Raw genomic sequence first — 17,111 nt, forward strand, 5'->3', positions numbered from 1 at the left:
GTCAAAATTTCCTGGGGGGGTTTCCATGATGAAAAAAATTGAGGGAAATGATGAAAATATATGATTTTTAAAGAAAATTCTCAGGGTGATGGGGGTTTCCTAAAGCCCCAAAAAAACCTTCTGGATTCGCCACTGAACAATTATGAAAACCACTACAAAATATTCAAGTCCAACTCAATGGAGACTAATATTCAAGGTAGGTACATACTGCCAATTTTAAAAGGCATTTTTTTCATTTTTAGCATACATACTATAAATTCAGTGCCAGCAAATGAACGAAATTAATCAATTGCTGATATTTTGAGTGTTGAAAAAAAAAAAAAGATATACAACTGTTCTTCATATTACAAAACCATTAGTAAAAATTGTTATTTGATTATATCATGATATCATATAAGAAGTTACATTGAAAAAAATAATATTATAAATTGAATTAATAATTTGTAAGAAATGAAAAACTAATTAAAAGAATATAAAAATTAAAACGAACTTCTGTAATAATTAAAATACCATCAGAATTACCCACAAATTTCTAACTGATATAGACTATTAAATCTAAATGTATATGTCTCTACATGCAGTTAAGTACGGAGCAATAACCTAAGATCTCTATAACCATCGTCACCTGCTAGTGCAAAAGATATACCTTGAGAGTGGGTCATGTGACCTCGCACTTGTCCTTAACGAGACTGTGTCTTCTAATGGGGAGATAAGCGTGACAAATTATAATATACAAAATAGAAATGAGAAAATCGAAACTCCGATTATTGACATGGTAAATAGTCGCAGGTTAACTTTAAACAAACAATAATATTGAAATACTTCAACAACAAAAATATTGTCTGGAAAATTTTGCATTAGAGAGAATAAAGTGAAGAAAAACACACTCTAATATTAAAAAATTAAAACCGATAATTAAAAAGAATGAAAACAAAATTAATGCAGATGAAAAGATTACAAAAAAGTGATTTGTTATCTTTATAAAGTTTGTTTGCCCCTAAAGATACACAACACTCAGCAGTACTGTTAATCCAAGAGCCACACCCCATACACTGGCCTAATATATCTACCCACTTGTCAATCAAACAAACAGCCACAACCCTTACACTCTCCTGATATATATCTGCCAACCTACCAATAAATACCTTATGCCAGCTGACCAATGAAAACACTTGATTAATTGTCAAATTATCACCCTAGGTATGTTCACCAATGAGGAACTTCGTTTAACTACTCAATGACAGCCCTGAGTGCATTGGCCGATGACAAACCTTGGTGCATCAGACTATATCTTCTGAATAATGAGTACGTACCCTCTGCTGCTGTCGCTGGTGGAGAACGAGGTGTTCCCACTGTGGGATGTCCATCGACGTCTTGAGGATGATCTGGACAGCCTTGTTTAGAGCTGACTGAATGTCGTCCAAACTCGGCTTCATCACCACATTTGGGATTGCTAGCACGATGTCCGCACGGAACAAGGGCGGCTTTGTGTCATCACGATTAGCGTCAGTTGTGTACTTGTTGGATGTCTGGAGTCGACGTTTGATGGCGTCCAGTGACAGGCGAGTACCTGGTGTACAAAGAAAGGATTAGGCAATGTACAAGTATACAGATCATTGCTTTCAGTGTATACTGTATACAGTACCAGGAACTTTTGCCGCAGTTTATATTTCCCCTTTTGTGCCCTCCATAATGAGGATGAATTTATCCTTAGAGCGAATTTGAGAAGACAATATAATATACATAGTAATTTATATAAAGGGCAAAATTTAATCTCAGCGAAAATTGTGTTTAAGGGAAAATGGCAAAAGTTTAATTCAGCAGCAAAAAATGTCCCTGTATAGAGTAACAGTTCCACAGTCATAATTATGATTCTCACTTAATTTTGGCTTTTTCAGAGAAGTTTGGTAAATTAAGAGACAGAATTGCATAGAAATTGAAACAAAAGATGTGGAATGGTGGTATCCATGAAATGGCAGAACAAGATAAAAGGGCATTGTAAGGATATTGTACTGTAAAAAAACATATTGTGAAAACATTCTCATGAATTTGGAAACATGAAAATGTGATCAATTTTCGATCATAAAAGTTAATAACAGCATTTTTTAACGTTTTATAGTCTTAATTTTTCCAGTAGAATTGTGTCCCCGTGACCTGTATTCTTGGGGGTTGAATGATATCATTGTGACCTACATTTCACAAGCGCCTCCGTGTTCCTCTGCGTGAAGTGGTTGAGAAGAGCATAGTATGAACATGGCTGACACTCCTGGCAACGCTGTTTCTTGTTTTTCGGGTCAGGTTGTGCACAGCTGTAGCCTTCCTCTGGATTCAGGTTTTCTCGGATTGATTCGGGCAATGTCATGCGCAGGGTTTCGGTCAGTTCATACACTGCCTTTTCAACCAGCTGGCTTTGACTGTAACAGTAGTTTATGAAATATTAGTACATGAGGTACATATGACTTTACTCATTCACCCCTGAAATTTTATGAAGAACTATATTCCAACCTTTGAATTGGAGGAGTTCAAATGGGTCTTCAGGGATGAATGAGTTAATGTATAAACATCATCTCAAAAGCTACGATCATGAATTCAAATTCCACCCAGAATACTGTTGTTGATTATATTGGTTTATTTCACCTTAAAAGTTTCTCATAAAGGTCCCACACCGTATCGTTTTCTTTTGTGAAATAATTTATCTAAGCTATAGTGAAGTCAAAAAAACGTTTCCCATACTTTGTTACAGTTTTTGGCAGTGGTGCAGGGATCCTTAATGGTGAAAATGAAGTGAAAATCTGCATTCCGGTAACTTACACAGCCAGTTGTTTCGATGCGGTATCCACAACTTCCGAGGTTATTTCCAGGAATTTCTCCATGGTGATAGCCTCGTCTTCTGGAAGGTCGCAGAGAGCAGAAAGGGACATGTCCTGTAGGACGGCCTCTATCCTACACTCTAGGATATCGCGCACGACCTTGGACAACTTCTCCAGCTCTATCATCTTCTTGTAGTTCTCTTGAATATCTGTCACAATACAACAGTAGGTCAACAGTCACAAGCAGAAAACCTCATGATAAGTTAACACCCATAGACTACTTCTTTTGTTGAAAAATGTTTTATTATATTAGTCGAAACTTGTGCCAAAGATGTTGGGAACATTGATCTTTGTGGTAAATATCCAAGTTAGAAACATTAACTGCAAACGGACCAAACATTTCCCAAGATAAAAGTGGTATTCAAGACACTGTGCAGCCAGCCATTTTAACAAGGATAACATTTCTTGTTAATTTGGTAGACATATATACATTGATTGGGAAATTTGAACAGTGCAATGATATGAAATAGGTAAATATTATCTATAACTGGTATGGTCATCAACAAGAATTAGCTCAAATATCTCAAATGATTCAGTGATGTGTTCAAAACAAATAAAAACTTTAATTAAAACTGTCTCTTGGTTGGTATTTAAACCATTAAAAAACATGCAATTTTAGAAAAAGAAGAATTTTATAACGATAAATATTTCATTAGATATAAGCTAAACAATATAATATGCTCTTGTTATTCCAGAGTTCAAAATTATGACCTGTGTCAATCTGACCCACTCATTTCGATTTAAAATTGACAAAAAATTTAGAGCCACCATATTAAGATAATATATAAGTATATATAAGGTAAATATAGTAAATGACAGTAAATATATCAATATAATCTTAATTTTTCAAAAAAAACCAAAAGAAATCCGAATTAAGTATTGATAACCCCCTGATATACCCTTGATATAACTTACAATCATCCACATTGAGGGAAGACCATGTAAGGGCAATAACTCCGGGCAACAGAGACTCCTCCACCTTGTCCCTGATTGGCTGCATTAGTGGCAGGAGCACCTGTGGGATCTCCGATACGATACGGTGGTATTCGTTCAACATCTCGCGGAGCCTGAAAACACAAAACATGTAAACATTATCAATCTTTTATGAGACTCCAAGAATACAATAATGATTTTTTGGGGTTTTTTTTCTTTTGAAAGCGAAATTCTCAAGAGTAAAAAGGTCTGGCATGTTTGTTAAACAAATATAAGACTTTGAAGGCTAAAGGCCCTTGCCAATCTGTTGATATACATGGCGCAGGGTCCCTGAGGACATGTTAAGTGTCAGGGATTTGTTTAAAGGAACGCTTAAGAAACAAGAAAACATCTGTAAGACATGAATGGCTCCTGTTGACCCTCTAGTCAGTAAACTAAATGACAATGAATCTGTTTACAAAATAGCAACGGCTGAACTATAAATAGCAACAGTGACCATGAGGATGACTTCAGCACCCGGAAATATATTTGTATGAAATTGACCGAAGGATTTTCATATTTGACATCTATACACACTTTGATAAAAATCTGTGGAGGAATTAACTTGGTTCAGCTTTGAAAATGAATTGCAATGGGACTAGATGCAACGAGCATAAGTAAAACACTTGAATATGTTCCCCCATTTTTATGGGATGGAGATGAATAAAAAAGATGTTAGCATTAATATTTATCAGGTGGCTGTGAAACACAGGCATTATGCTGAAGCTTTAGTGTTTCTCAAACAGATTCATTTGCCAGGTTGCAAATATGAAGGAAAGCAACTTTTTTGCATTACTTACGATACAGCATTGGCCTTGATCTGCTCCTCAGTGACAATCATTGCCTTGGCAGCCTCCGGAACCTCCAGGTTCAGGGCTTGTAAACACTTGGATTCCTGGATTAGCTCCAGGACTTGAGGGTCAAAGTTCACGTGCAGATCCATGGTATCTGGATGGCGAATCAGTAAGGCGGCATTGAGGCCTCCTTTTGCTGCCTCGACAGCCCTCATCCAACCACGATGGTACAGCATCTGGGGAAAAAGACATTCACATTAATTCATACAAAACAAGGGCATCATTTGAAATCTAGGGATCAATTCGGATTTCACTCTCACCAAAAAAAGGATAATAATCACATCCAACTGTTTATCAGGTTCTCATTGATTTTCTTTTAAACCTGTTGAATACATTTTTATTAAAATAAAAAGCTTGATTTAAATCCAACACAGATAAATTAATGGCAAAATGTTTTTTCAAAGAACATCATACATGAGTTTTTAAAACTTACCTCATACTCAAGGAGAACACCGGCCATTTTGTTGTAATTTCTGACAATTTTCTTAGCCTCTGGGTGCTGAAAAGATAACATATTCCAAAAATTTGTTGTAATGCAAAGTAATGTCTTTTTCCTTTTTCTACTTAGATAAAATGATCCAATTTCACTAACATTTTTATATTATTCTGCCTACCTACACATTTATTTTTACAGTTTGTAAGAAGCAGAACTTTTTTCCCAAATACAGTTTCTCAAAAAAAAGGTATAATAAACACATTATTTGCACATTTTCCTTCCATAGTTTTATACGAAAATATATTCTAGGGGAATTTCACCCTTCACATTTATTTAATTTGCTTATAGTGTTGTTTAAGATGTTCGCTGTAATGATAAATTGCCTTCATTACAGCAGGCGAAAAAGGCAAAAATTAAACTGCAGCGTAAAAATTTCCCGCCCTACATTTTTTACCTTGAGAATTTCGGGCTTAGTCTTGAAGACCTTCATGGGGTGTTCAATCTTCCTGTAGAGCTGTCGTGCCCAGGCAATGCGCCCGGCAACGGGGGGAAGGTTTCTGGGGATGAGGGGTTCTGCTTTGTACTTCTGGTACAGCTTACGGATGGATTCCAGGTCTTTCCCATAGTTCATCAGTACCTTCATATACTTCTCGTTCATGTCAAGCTGTGCACCACCAATATTCTCAAATTTGTACAGCAGCTCGACAGACTTCTCAGTCTGCGGGAGGAAACATAGCACAGACTATAAGTATCCATGTCTTTAAGATAAATCACTCGGAACAGATTATACTTGTAGTTCCTTAACTCATTCACCCCTGAAGACACATTCAAACTCTTCCAATTCAAAGGTTGGAATAGTTCATTATGAAATTTTTAGGGTGAATGAGTTAAGTCCTTAAAACTTTTAATATGCTAATTATAATGTATGTTCCTATACAGTTTTGATTTGTGAAATTGCTATTTTCCAGCTTATGCAGAAAAAAAATATCTGCATGTATCTCTTGTTGAATAAATTAAAATAGTATTTTGAGATTGTGGAGTCTAAACTGCTTTAGATTTCAGAAATAATGGAAATTTGCAGATTTAAAATGAAAATCATTAAAATAACCATGTGAAGAATGACAGATGATGAAATATCCAACTCTTCAATCTCAAAATATAACTATCTGTGAATTCTAGTTGATGAAACTACATTCACATGTAAATCATCAGTTTTCTTTTAAGGATCCCTGCCTTACTGCACCGTATAGAGTAACCTCCCTTTAATTTCATTGGAAATATAACTGTATCACATTTGGGCAAGGATAAGTCCACTTACTAGTTAGCTCAGTCAATTAGAGCGATATTATAACAATCTGCGCCCCATGGTTCGAATCTCGGTATAGCCACTCAGAACACTGTTATTTATTATGTTTTGTTTAGTTCATCTTTATTATCTTTAGATTAAAAGGTCAACAACATACAATTCATTTCTTTTCAAATATATACTAAATTATACTTTTTGACACCTGCACAGGAATCCTTAGAAAGGCACATCATAACCAGCTCTATCACTACCAGACAGTAGTAATGCGTAGTTACACTTTTTGGCAGTGTTTGGGGATCTTTAAAGTGATATGGATTTCGTGGTAAGTCTTATAAACCAATATACAATGTACAATAGGCTAACTTCTTGTCACACAGATTCTAAAGAATGTTGATATTTCTCATAAACCTGTTTGTTGTGTCAAACTTTTGGAGGCTAGGGAAAGAGTTTAAGTTTTCTCGAAGTTTCACATAAAAAAGGCAAATAAATGTCAACGTTAAGTAGGTTAAGACTTAATTTTCTTCTCACGCAAGAAAAGAATCGTAATTTTCAGTTAAACAAATCCTACTGTATATACTGAAAAATAACCATTTTAATTCACATTTACTGATTGTAACATAGTATTTTTATGGGAAGACAATAACACAAAAACGGACAGACAAACACTGGAAGCACCCCGTCACTGAATGAAGTGAGGTCACACATTCAACAGATATGATCGTGACAATGACAGTCTACATCAGGGTATGTGACACGACAGTTGATCTACATGGTGTGGTACAATGTTTAATTTTACACAGGGTGGTACATGTACAAAGACAGTCTTATAAAGTTCACCAGATTTTGTAAAAACAGTTCATGTGTACACTCATTATCACATAGTTCATGTGTATACTCATTATCACATAGTTCATGTGTACACTCATTATCACATAGTTCGATAACCAGTACAATGATCCATTAAGCGAAGACTTTGGCTGTCACAATACTTTGGAAAATCCATATATCGCAATACAAATGAAACTCAGCATCAATTTCATTATAAAAAATAAGTGACTTTATTTCTCGATACATTTTGAAATATAGGAGGCACGGTAGTCTAGTGGTCGGACGCTGGGCTCGTGACCGAAGGGTTGCGGGTTGAGTCACAGCACGGCACTGTGTTGTATTTTTAATTTGAGCAAGATATTTTACTCTGCTGTAAATGAGTATGTGGTTGGGCAGTGCTAGAATTGTAGAATGCTAGCTGTGAGCGCCGAAATGGCAGCACCAACTGTATGCTCCCCAGGGAGTTGAGAAAGTTATTGGCTGGTTGCAAAGGCCCTATAACCACGGATAATAATTTGTGAACCGCTTTGAGACGGCCTACGCACTAGGTTGTGACAAGCGGTATAATTATAAGAACCCCGAATTATAATATTTTTTATTACATTTCTTTTGTATTGCACTAGGTATATCTCGATACACTCCAAACATATCATGACAGCCCAAGCAAAGAGCCCTTCACCTTAATCTTTGAGTTTCTATTACATCATACACTGAATATGACACATACATTTTTTCCTCTTTCTACTAAATATATTTCAAGTCAAGTTTTTCTTTTTTCTTGTGTGCCTCTATGAAAAAAACACATACACAAATAGTGTGTAAATATATTTCTGTAACTAGAACATGCAGTCAAATTCCCTTATGCTGACTTAAATTGATATTTTTAACTCATTTCTCATTCCTAACTGGAATGATAAAGCAAATTCTTGGGTCAAAATGGATTTGAAAATTGTAAAATAATGCATTTTTATGCGTCCAAATTTTGTGTGCAAATAAATGAGGTTGTATATTGCCTATGTCTATATACGATTCTGTGACGCAGACTTTTAACGATGTGAATACAACGTAAATAATGGGACACATAGAACAGTTAACAAAGGACAGACACAACAGTCTGCGCAGCATGCAGGACCTACATATTCTTGGTCAGACTTCTAAAAGGAAACGAAACAAACAAAACAAAAGTAACGCAAATTTCTTGAAAAAAACAACACCATTATTTAAACTTATTAAACAAACATTGGACATTTTGTTCTAACAACATGTAATGTACAAAGTCATTTACAGTGAAACAAAAACATATATTGAGACACATTAATGGGGAAAGAAGGATGTTAGTAAGTAAGTTTTGTATAACATATTTTATTTTATTTGGCAATATCAAAACAAATAACAACATTGGCATCATTTTCAAGAACACAATAAAGATTTCGATAATACAGTGAAACAATAATCGTCTGATACGAGTAATCTGATCCTTTATAATCTAACCCTGCCTAATATGAACCCTGAATAATCTGAAACCCTGTCTAATCCAACCCCTGAATAGTTCAACACCCTGTCTAATATGACCCTTGTATATTCAAACATCTTATCTAATCTAACCCAAATACTCTGACACCCTGTCTAATCTGACCACTGAATATCCAAACAGTCCACCTTATATTATAATAATCTAATCCAACCCCTATATATTCTGACATTATGTAAAATCTGATACCTCACTATTTCAGCATTGTATATTATCCAAACCTTGAATATTCCAACACCCTGTCTATTCTGACCCCTGAATATCCAAACATCCCAATATCTTATTTAATCCAATTCCTGTATATTTTGACATTATGTATAATCTGATGGCTGACTTTTTCAACATCCTGTCTAATCTGACCCCTGAATATCCAAACAGCATGTATAATCTAAGGGTATTCTGACATTATATATACTCCAACCAACATAATGCTGTCACTTCTCATTTCTTATGAGAACCACCACGTAACCTGTGTATTCTGACCAATATTTTGTGTCCCCCATAGTGTCAGATTAGAGTTTTTTTTCTATACAATAGGATATAAAACAATATGATTTTTTTGTCTTTATGCCATGATATTACAATCGATTCCATCTTAAAACGCACACTGATGTAGGGAGCTCACATCCCCTATTTATAATTTATTATCAGTATGCAAGTTGTTCTTATCCCAAAAATTTCCTCACATCTTCTAATCTTTGTTGTGCATGACTTAAATCCTCATATCTATCTAAGCTATGTTGTGCGTGACTTAAATGCTGATATCTATCTAAGCTATGTCGTGTGTGACTTAAATCCTCATATCTCTCTAAGCTATGTTGTGCGTGACTTAAATCCTCATACCTATCTAAGCTATGTTGTATGTGACTTAAATCCTTACACTTAACTAACAGCTACGTTGTGCGTGACTTAAATCCTCATACCTATCTAAGCTATGTTGTATGTGACTTAAATCCTCATATCTATCTAAGCTATGTTGTATGTGACTTAAATCCTCATATCTATCAAAGCTATGTTATGTGTTACTTAAATCCTCATATCTATCTAAGCTATGTTATGTGTGACTTAAATCCTCATATCTATCTAAGCTATGTTGTATGTGACTTAAATCCTCATATCTATCTAAGCTATGTTGTGTGTGACTTAAATCCTCATATCTATCAAAGCTATGTTATGTGTTACTTAAATCCTCATATCTATCTAAGCTATGTTGTATGTGACTTAAATCCTCATATCTATCTAAGCTATGTTGTATGTGACTTAAATCCTCATATCTATCAAAGCTATGTTGTGCGTGACTTAAATCCTCATATCTATCAAAGCTATGTTGTGCGTGACTTAAATCCTCATATCTATCTAAGCTATGTTGTATGTGACTTAAATCCTCATATCTATCAAAGCTATGTTATGTGTTACTTAAATCCTCATATCTATCTAAGCTATGTTATGTGTGACTTAAATCCTCATATCTATCTAAGCTATGTTGTATGTGACTTAAATCCTCACACTTAACTAACAGCTACGTTGTGCGTGACTTACCGTGAGAGATCTGGAGAACCATGTATCCATAAAGTTCTGCATCATCAGCCGCAGCCCTTCAATCTGGTTACGGAACTCTGTATAGTCCATATCAAACTGCAGCAAAATACGCATTATCAGACAAAGATAAACTCAGGTCATTTAATACTGTACTCATTCCTTAAACAAAAGTTTCTAAACAAACATGTCTCAAAATGATGTTTATTTCCTGAACATATGTGTCAAAGCGATGTGTCAATTCTCCAAACTTTTACAATATTTCCATTTTCCTACTTTTTTACCCACCATCAAGACATATACCACCAACAATATGACATCATTGTTCAAACATACGGAATAACATTTAGAAGTGTTTCTGAAATATTTCTGAAACTCAGTTCTGAAATTTCCTATGAATTATTTTCATATTCCAAGATTTTATTGCATGGTGGTGATGTCCCTTGAACAATTTTTTTTTTTAAATGTTGAATTCTCAAAATGTTGAATTCTCAACATGCTTTTTAAAGACCATCAATGTTTCCACAACTAAGCGTAGTCACAAGAGCTTCAGATCAGGATTCTTTTGAAAAATAAAAAATAAATGTTACAGACCACTGGAGTCAAAGTCCTTGCTTACCTCCCCTTTCCTGTGGTCAAGTACATCATAATTCTTCTTCTTGGTTTGATCGACAATTGTCTTGTACTTGATCACAGTGTTTTCAATCCCCTCAATTTTTACGTCGTTAAGTCCAGAGAACATTTCCATGGTATTTACCATGTCGGCTATTCTCTCTAAGCGGCGGCAAAATGTGTCAAACTTTCCAAAGATGTAGTTCTCACTGAAAACATACCGACAATGCTAGCTTAATTGATTTAACCCTTTCAACCCTGTAGACCAAAATGGACTCATCCAGATCAATTTATGGTAGAGTAACATAGGTGATTGATTTAAAAATAAAATAAAAAATATCATCTTATTAGAAAACTCTCGTATATTTTCCTGAAGTATTAACCTAATGCAGTTTGCTTGAAAAAGTTTTGTTTTTTTTAAATCGAGAAAATCTCAAAATACACTACATTTGAACATGAATAACTGTTCCATTTTTAACATCTTCAATCAAAATTCTAGCGATCATGTACATTTTTTTACCTGAACTCAAACTTGCGTTCATTCGGGTTGTCACGGAGCTTCTGTTTAGTCTTCTGAAACTGTTTCTGGTACTCGTCATTGAGCTGAGTACACTCGTTCAGCCTCTGTAGCAGGACAGGCCTGTATTCACAAACAAAAGAATTATTCAGGAACATATAAACAAAATTATTTACTGTTTATCCAAAAAGAAACAAAAAACATTTTGATGGAAAAATTACAGCAGGTTATAAATGTGCTAAATATTTTTTCAAAATTTCTTTTTTTAATATCAGCTTGTGCCGTAAGTAAATTGTCCAAAACATAGGTGTTTTTTTAAAGAAAACACCTTAAAGAAACTTCACAAACTATTAAGTATCTGTAAGATATGACTGCCCCTTTGACCTTGATGTCAGTAGACTGACTAAGATGAATCTGCTTACAAAATAGTTGACCTATAAATAGCAACAGTGACCTCTGTATTGACCTTGGGACCCTAAAAATATAATCTCATCAGAGGTGTTCTCATACTTGACCTTTGTATAAAATCCGATGAAATAAGAAATGAAGTCAGTATAGTTGGGACAATTCATTGTGATTGAACAGGACTGGACAGGGACAGGACAGGACAGGGGCAGGGACAAGGACAGTGACAGGACAGGACGTTCATGGATAGCACTATCTGCCTGCCACCAAGCCCCATTTTTTATGAGAAGGGGGGATAAAGATAGACCCAAGAAAATAGACAAACTAGTTATGGATGACTAACCTAGGAATGTCCCATATCCTGGACACGTCATGCATGATGTAGGCTTTGCAAGTTGTGATCATCTGGTTCGTGACCTTGACAAACAGGGAGGTCATGCGCTCCGAGGTGTTGTAGTACTGGGAGATGCTGTAGATCATACGGATGGCGTTCATCAGGCTCGGGATGTGCTCCACCATGGTAGCCTGTCACAACACCAGGAAAAGAGTGGTCAATTAATGGTCAGAGAGCAGTCATACATTGGCCGAACAATAGTTGGGAGTTTCAAATGATCAGAGAGTGGTCAAACTTCATTCAGAGAGTGTTATAACGGATATAGGTCAAGCAATGGTCAGGATGGTCAAAACCATAGTCAGAGAATAAATAGTCTAATGGTAAGAACAATCAAACAATGGTCATGATCAGGGTTCAAGAAAACGGTCAGAGTGTGGTCAAAATAGTCAGGAAATGCAATGGTCAGGAATGGTTGAACAATGGTCAAATTGGTCAAACAAAAAACAGCAACATAAAGTCAGAAAGTCAGGCTCTAAAGATATTCTGGACACCAAAATATTATTTTGTTGTACAAATCACAGTTGACCATTGTCCAGAAAGTTCACTGACAATAGGTACTTACCGGAGTGCATTTGACCAGTGGTCCAAAGAATTTGTCCAGTGTGTACAGGTACTTGACATTGTCCTTGGCTTCATTGGCAGCGTCAGTGATGCGACAGTCCTAAACGATAAAACAATTATGATCACCACAATCAACTACCAAGGATTGAAATATCAAAAACTTTCTAAGAAATATGGTCAAATTTTTTGAAGAAACAGAGTCTATTTTTTGTAATCAAATCAAAGCATAAATTCTCCAATACTCTAATGCCCCCTTCACATATATAGTTCCACTGTTTCAACCAACTTCACCTGGAAAGAAAATGACAATTCGGCACATGCATTGCAAAAAGTCCAGACTTTTCTGACAGAAATTAAATGCTGACTATCACGAAACTGCATTTAACTCACATCAAATTTCAGAAAATGTTATAAAATTCATTGCACACATGAAAAGGACATATTTACTCCGAAGATCTGTCTACAGTTCAGTACAAGTGCATTCATTTATCGCCAAATATTTCTGTGCCATCTAAACCGATAAACTAGAAGATTTTAAAGTAACCTAATGTATTATATGGAATGGATGAACTTACCAGTTCCTTCCAGCGGCGGAGAGATTTAGACTTGGCGACTTGCAGTACCCCGATGGTGGCCTTTACACGCTGGCTCTTCATCTGTTCAAGCAGGCTGTAATAGAAACAAATTTATATTTAGTAACAAGCTGTAATCATAAAACAGCATCATACTGTTCCAGTAACATGCTGTAACCATGTCACTACTTGTAGACTTAAGAAGTTACAGGCAGTAACCAAGATACTAACTTTACTTGGATAATAAAATTAACACTCCCCTTCAATATCACTCCAAGGTCAAGGGCAGACAATCTACAGGAGGTTTAAAAAATGTCCAAAATACAAATATTGTTTAACACTAAATAATGCATAGATATTTTATCTTTTTGTGTTTTTATATGGCAAAATACAATTGAGTATGTCCAGTGTTTGATGTTTTTGGATTGCCAAATGTCAGGTCTACATTGTTATTTCACTTAAAAAGTCCACTTTCATGTTAGATTCACCAATTCATTTTTACTGCAGAAATCACAACATTATATACACAGACTTTAACTCATTCACACCTTATATTTCATAATGAACAACTTCAACTTTTGAATTGGAAGAGTTCAAAGGTGAATGAGTTAATAGCTACATATAAACACCGACAAGTTGAGTGCTTTACACTGACTTGTTAAATTTGGCCATCCTGCTCTTCCAGTAGGCGAGCTCGGCGGTGGGTCCAATATCGTCGGCCTCGCGCCTCATCTGTTCGCTCTCCGCCAGCACCTGCTCAATCTGTTTGGACCAGGTCAACAACAGGCCTTCAAACTTCTCCAGGTACTCTGTGTTAGAGGCTGAAACATAGAACAAAGATGACTGTCATGCACTATCTATCCACAGGTAACACTGGGGTTAACTCATTCACCCCTGAAATTTCATAATGAACTAACCCAACCTTTGATTTGAAGAAGTTCAAATGAGTCTTCAGGGATAAACGAGTTACAAGGAATCTGAGATGGGATTGAATTTCAAATGAAATTTAAGAAGCAGATCAGTCAAGTTATAAAGGTGCTTACCCTTCTAGAACACTTACTTCATGTACTTTTTCAATGGTCTACATGTAATCTTTCATATGTTCATATTCTGCCCTAGTTTCATAAAATTGATATAGTTTGAATGACAATCTTATTATATTTCAATATTTTCTTGTTGTTTATTTCAGAATTATCCATTTTAATAAGGCTCTGCCAAGTTCATACAAAATAATTTCAACATCATTAAATATTTAAATGTTTGAGAAATTTGACTGTATTTGACCGTTAACTGGCATGTTAATCATTACTTACCTATACCCTGGTAGTCATTCGGGGAATCAATGGTTTCAATGACATGTCCGACACCGTTCTCAGCCAGAGTGACCTGCCCCTCCATGTTGCGTACTGCAGACATAAGGTTCTGGACAAACTTCTCTAGCTGTTCCAGAAACTCCTCTGCAGTAGCACTATTAGCAGGAGCGGGAGGTGGTGGTCCTGTGTTTTCCTCATCCACAACAACAGGACCTGGCTTCACCATACTGCTGCCCCATTGCTGCAAAGAGTCACATTAACTATGATATCTCAATTTATTGACCACAACATTATCATATTTACCCAGCAATAAGCCCATGCCTGGTAATAAGCCCACCAGATCCAATGCTGTTCAGAAATGTAACCAAATGTTTTTTATTATCCTCTTATTAGCCCATTCCCTTAAATTGCTTTGAGTGAGAGATTGGCCCACTGTGCTTAATGCAGGATTTATATGGTAAGGTTATTTTGAATTAATATGGTTGCTCGAGCTCCTGTTTATTCAAATTCCCCCACACAAAAAATTTAATTGTGGGAATTCAGATAAACTAACTTCCAAAAGAAAACAAATATTTTTGGACACAATTTTCTTTCTTTTAAACTTAAATATTTCACTTCGTAAATTAAGAGCCAGAATTGTCATACCTGAAGGAACTAGAGAAAAGCAAAGAGTTATTGCTTTGAGAATCTTCTATTTTGAGAAAAATATAGGTCAGAATTATGTTATCTCAAGGGACTTGTGAAATGAAAATGATTTATATTTTTATTTTTTTTATTTTGAGAAATTATGGGCCAGAGTTAACATACCTCAAATGCACAGGACTTCAGAACAGAAAGAGATCAACAATTTGAAATTTGAGTCTGCATTATATGTTTTCAGAAATTTATGAGCCAGGGTTAATGTACCGTACCTCAAGGGACTTGAGGGCAGGCAGAATGATCTTTGAGAGGTAACCCTCGAATCCACTGAGGACTTTCCCGTTGCTGCAGTCCATGCTACCGAAATTGATCTCATTAGCAATATTCTGGACGGTGATGGCCTTGTGCGTGGTACGCAGGAAATACAGGCACAGACCGTGGCATCCCTGGAACGAAAAAATAGTACCATTATGATGACTTGATAGCTTTCCTGTCAAGAAATGATGTTCTTATGAATATTAAATCTGATGTATAATTTGGTTACAACAAACTTATTTCTTATGGCCCTTCTGTTTATCACCTGTATTGCTTTACTGCCGCTATTTGTTGAAACACAATTTTGGCGTTATGATGAGTTTTGGTGATGTTAGGGGAGATGTATAAAAATAAATGAATTAGTTGATAAGAAATTAGAAAAAAAGGACACTAAAATTTGTTGAGATGCAAGGAAGCAAATGAAATGAGAAACATTAAAATCACAGCATTTTGTTTTGTGATTATATAATTTAGTTTTATGTAAAACTTTGATACAAAAGTTTTTTCAGCACGTCGTGTGAAAACATCATGTCAGAGCTCAAGGTTGAGTGAGAAAGGTAAGCGAATACGTTGGGGAAAGAAAGCAAAGACGAAAGTGGAAGACAGTCTGTGTTTGACTAGGTCAATTACTTTGGTATATTGTCTTTTAGCTAGGTCATCTACAATGTACAAGCTTTGTGTACTTCAATCGCATATCTTATTTTTATTCCAGGTTGGATTAACTTCTTGGTTCCTCTTGTCAGCTGGAAATTAAACTTTTGTCAAATAGGGGACACTGGGCAATCAGCAATATATAGGACATTTTTTTTTCGCTTGTTTGGGTTTTACGTCCTATTAACAGCCATGGTCATTTAAGGACGTGCCAGGTTTTGGTGGTGGAGGAAAGCCAGAGTCCCGGATAAAAACCACTGACCAACAGCCAGTACCTGGCGACTGCCCCACGTAGGTCTCGACCCTGCGAACTAGTGGAGAGGGCTAATTGTAACAGAGTGTCAGACACCTTAACCACTTGGCAACCGCAGCCCCTATAGGACATTCATTCAACATTTCTTCAAATTATATACATAAAATATGAAAAACAAAATTGTTTCTTGGTTTCTATTATGAACACAATGGCCTTATGAAGGGACCCCACTCCTGTTTAACGCTCAGCAATTTAGGAGTGAGACGACTGGTTCGCTCGTTGTCAGTATAATGTGACGGGATGGGTGTCCTCCGAGTGTCTTCGGCAGTATGTTTCAGTGAGGTAGCACTATAAAGTCGGCATCAAATCCGTGCTATCACAAGGAGACAAACACGAATATATCGCAGCCTCTCAAAACACTCATGCATACACTACAGACATGCATCTTGCACATAGGGTCGTCCTTAAATGACCATAGCTGTTGTAAGGACGTTAAACAATACTGAACTAAACACACACAAACACACACCTCTTCATCTCACACAC

At 35.9% G+C, this 17,111-nt stretch overlaps 1 protein-coding gene across 2 annotated transcripts in view; it reads right to left on the reverse strand.

The window, feature by feature from the left end:
- LOC110456434 (dynein heavy chain 5, axonemal-like) overlaps positions 1 to 17,111 on the reverse strand; it is a 124,961-nt gene that overhangs the window by 86,782 nt on the left and 21,068 nt on the right. For both annotated transcript variants that reach the window (XM_021507199.1, XM_021507200.1), the window contains 16 exons: positions 15,619 to 15,792; positions 14,708 to 14,948; positions 14,050 to 14,215; positions 13,398 to 13,491; positions 12,824 to 12,922; positions 12,211 to 12,392; positions 11,466 to 11,585; positions 10,953 to 11,154; positions 10,337 to 10,432; positions 5,587 to 5,850; positions 5,130 to 5,195; positions 4,643 to 4,872; positions 3,786 to 3,937; positions 2,812 to 3,019; positions 2,194 to 2,414; positions 1,314 to 1,570 (listed from right to left, as the gene is read on the reverse strand). In XM_021507199.1, the coding sequence (XP_021362874.1) occupies positions 1,314 to 1,570; positions 2,194 to 2,414; positions 2,812 to 3,019; positions 3,786 to 3,937; positions 4,643 to 4,872; positions 5,130 to 5,195; positions 5,587 to 5,850; positions 10,337 to 10,432; positions 10,953 to 11,154; positions 11,466 to 11,585; positions 12,211 to 12,392; positions 12,824 to 12,922; positions 13,398 to 13,491; positions 14,050 to 14,215; positions 14,708 to 14,948; positions 15,619 to 15,792 (2,772 nt within the window). The remainder of the gene's footprint in view (positions 1 to 1,313; positions 1,571 to 2,193; positions 2,415 to 2,811; positions 3,020 to 3,785; positions 3,938 to 4,642; positions 4,873 to 5,129; positions 5,196 to 5,586; positions 5,851 to 10,336; positions 10,433 to 10,952; positions 11,155 to 11,465; positions 11,586 to 12,210; positions 12,393 to 12,823; positions 12,923 to 13,397; positions 13,492 to 14,049; positions 14,216 to 14,707; positions 14,949 to 15,618; positions 15,793 to 17,111) is intronic.

Source organism: Mizuhopecten yessoensis, unplaced genomic scaffold (assembly GCF_002113885.1).
Source record: "Mizuhopecten yessoensis strain PY_sf001 unplaced genomic scaffold, ASM211388v2 scaffold8745, whole genome shotgun sequence".
NCBI classification, from domain to species: domain Eukaryota; kingdom Metazoa; phylum Mollusca; class Bivalvia; order Pectinida; family Pectinidae; genus Mizuhopecten; species Mizuhopecten yessoensis.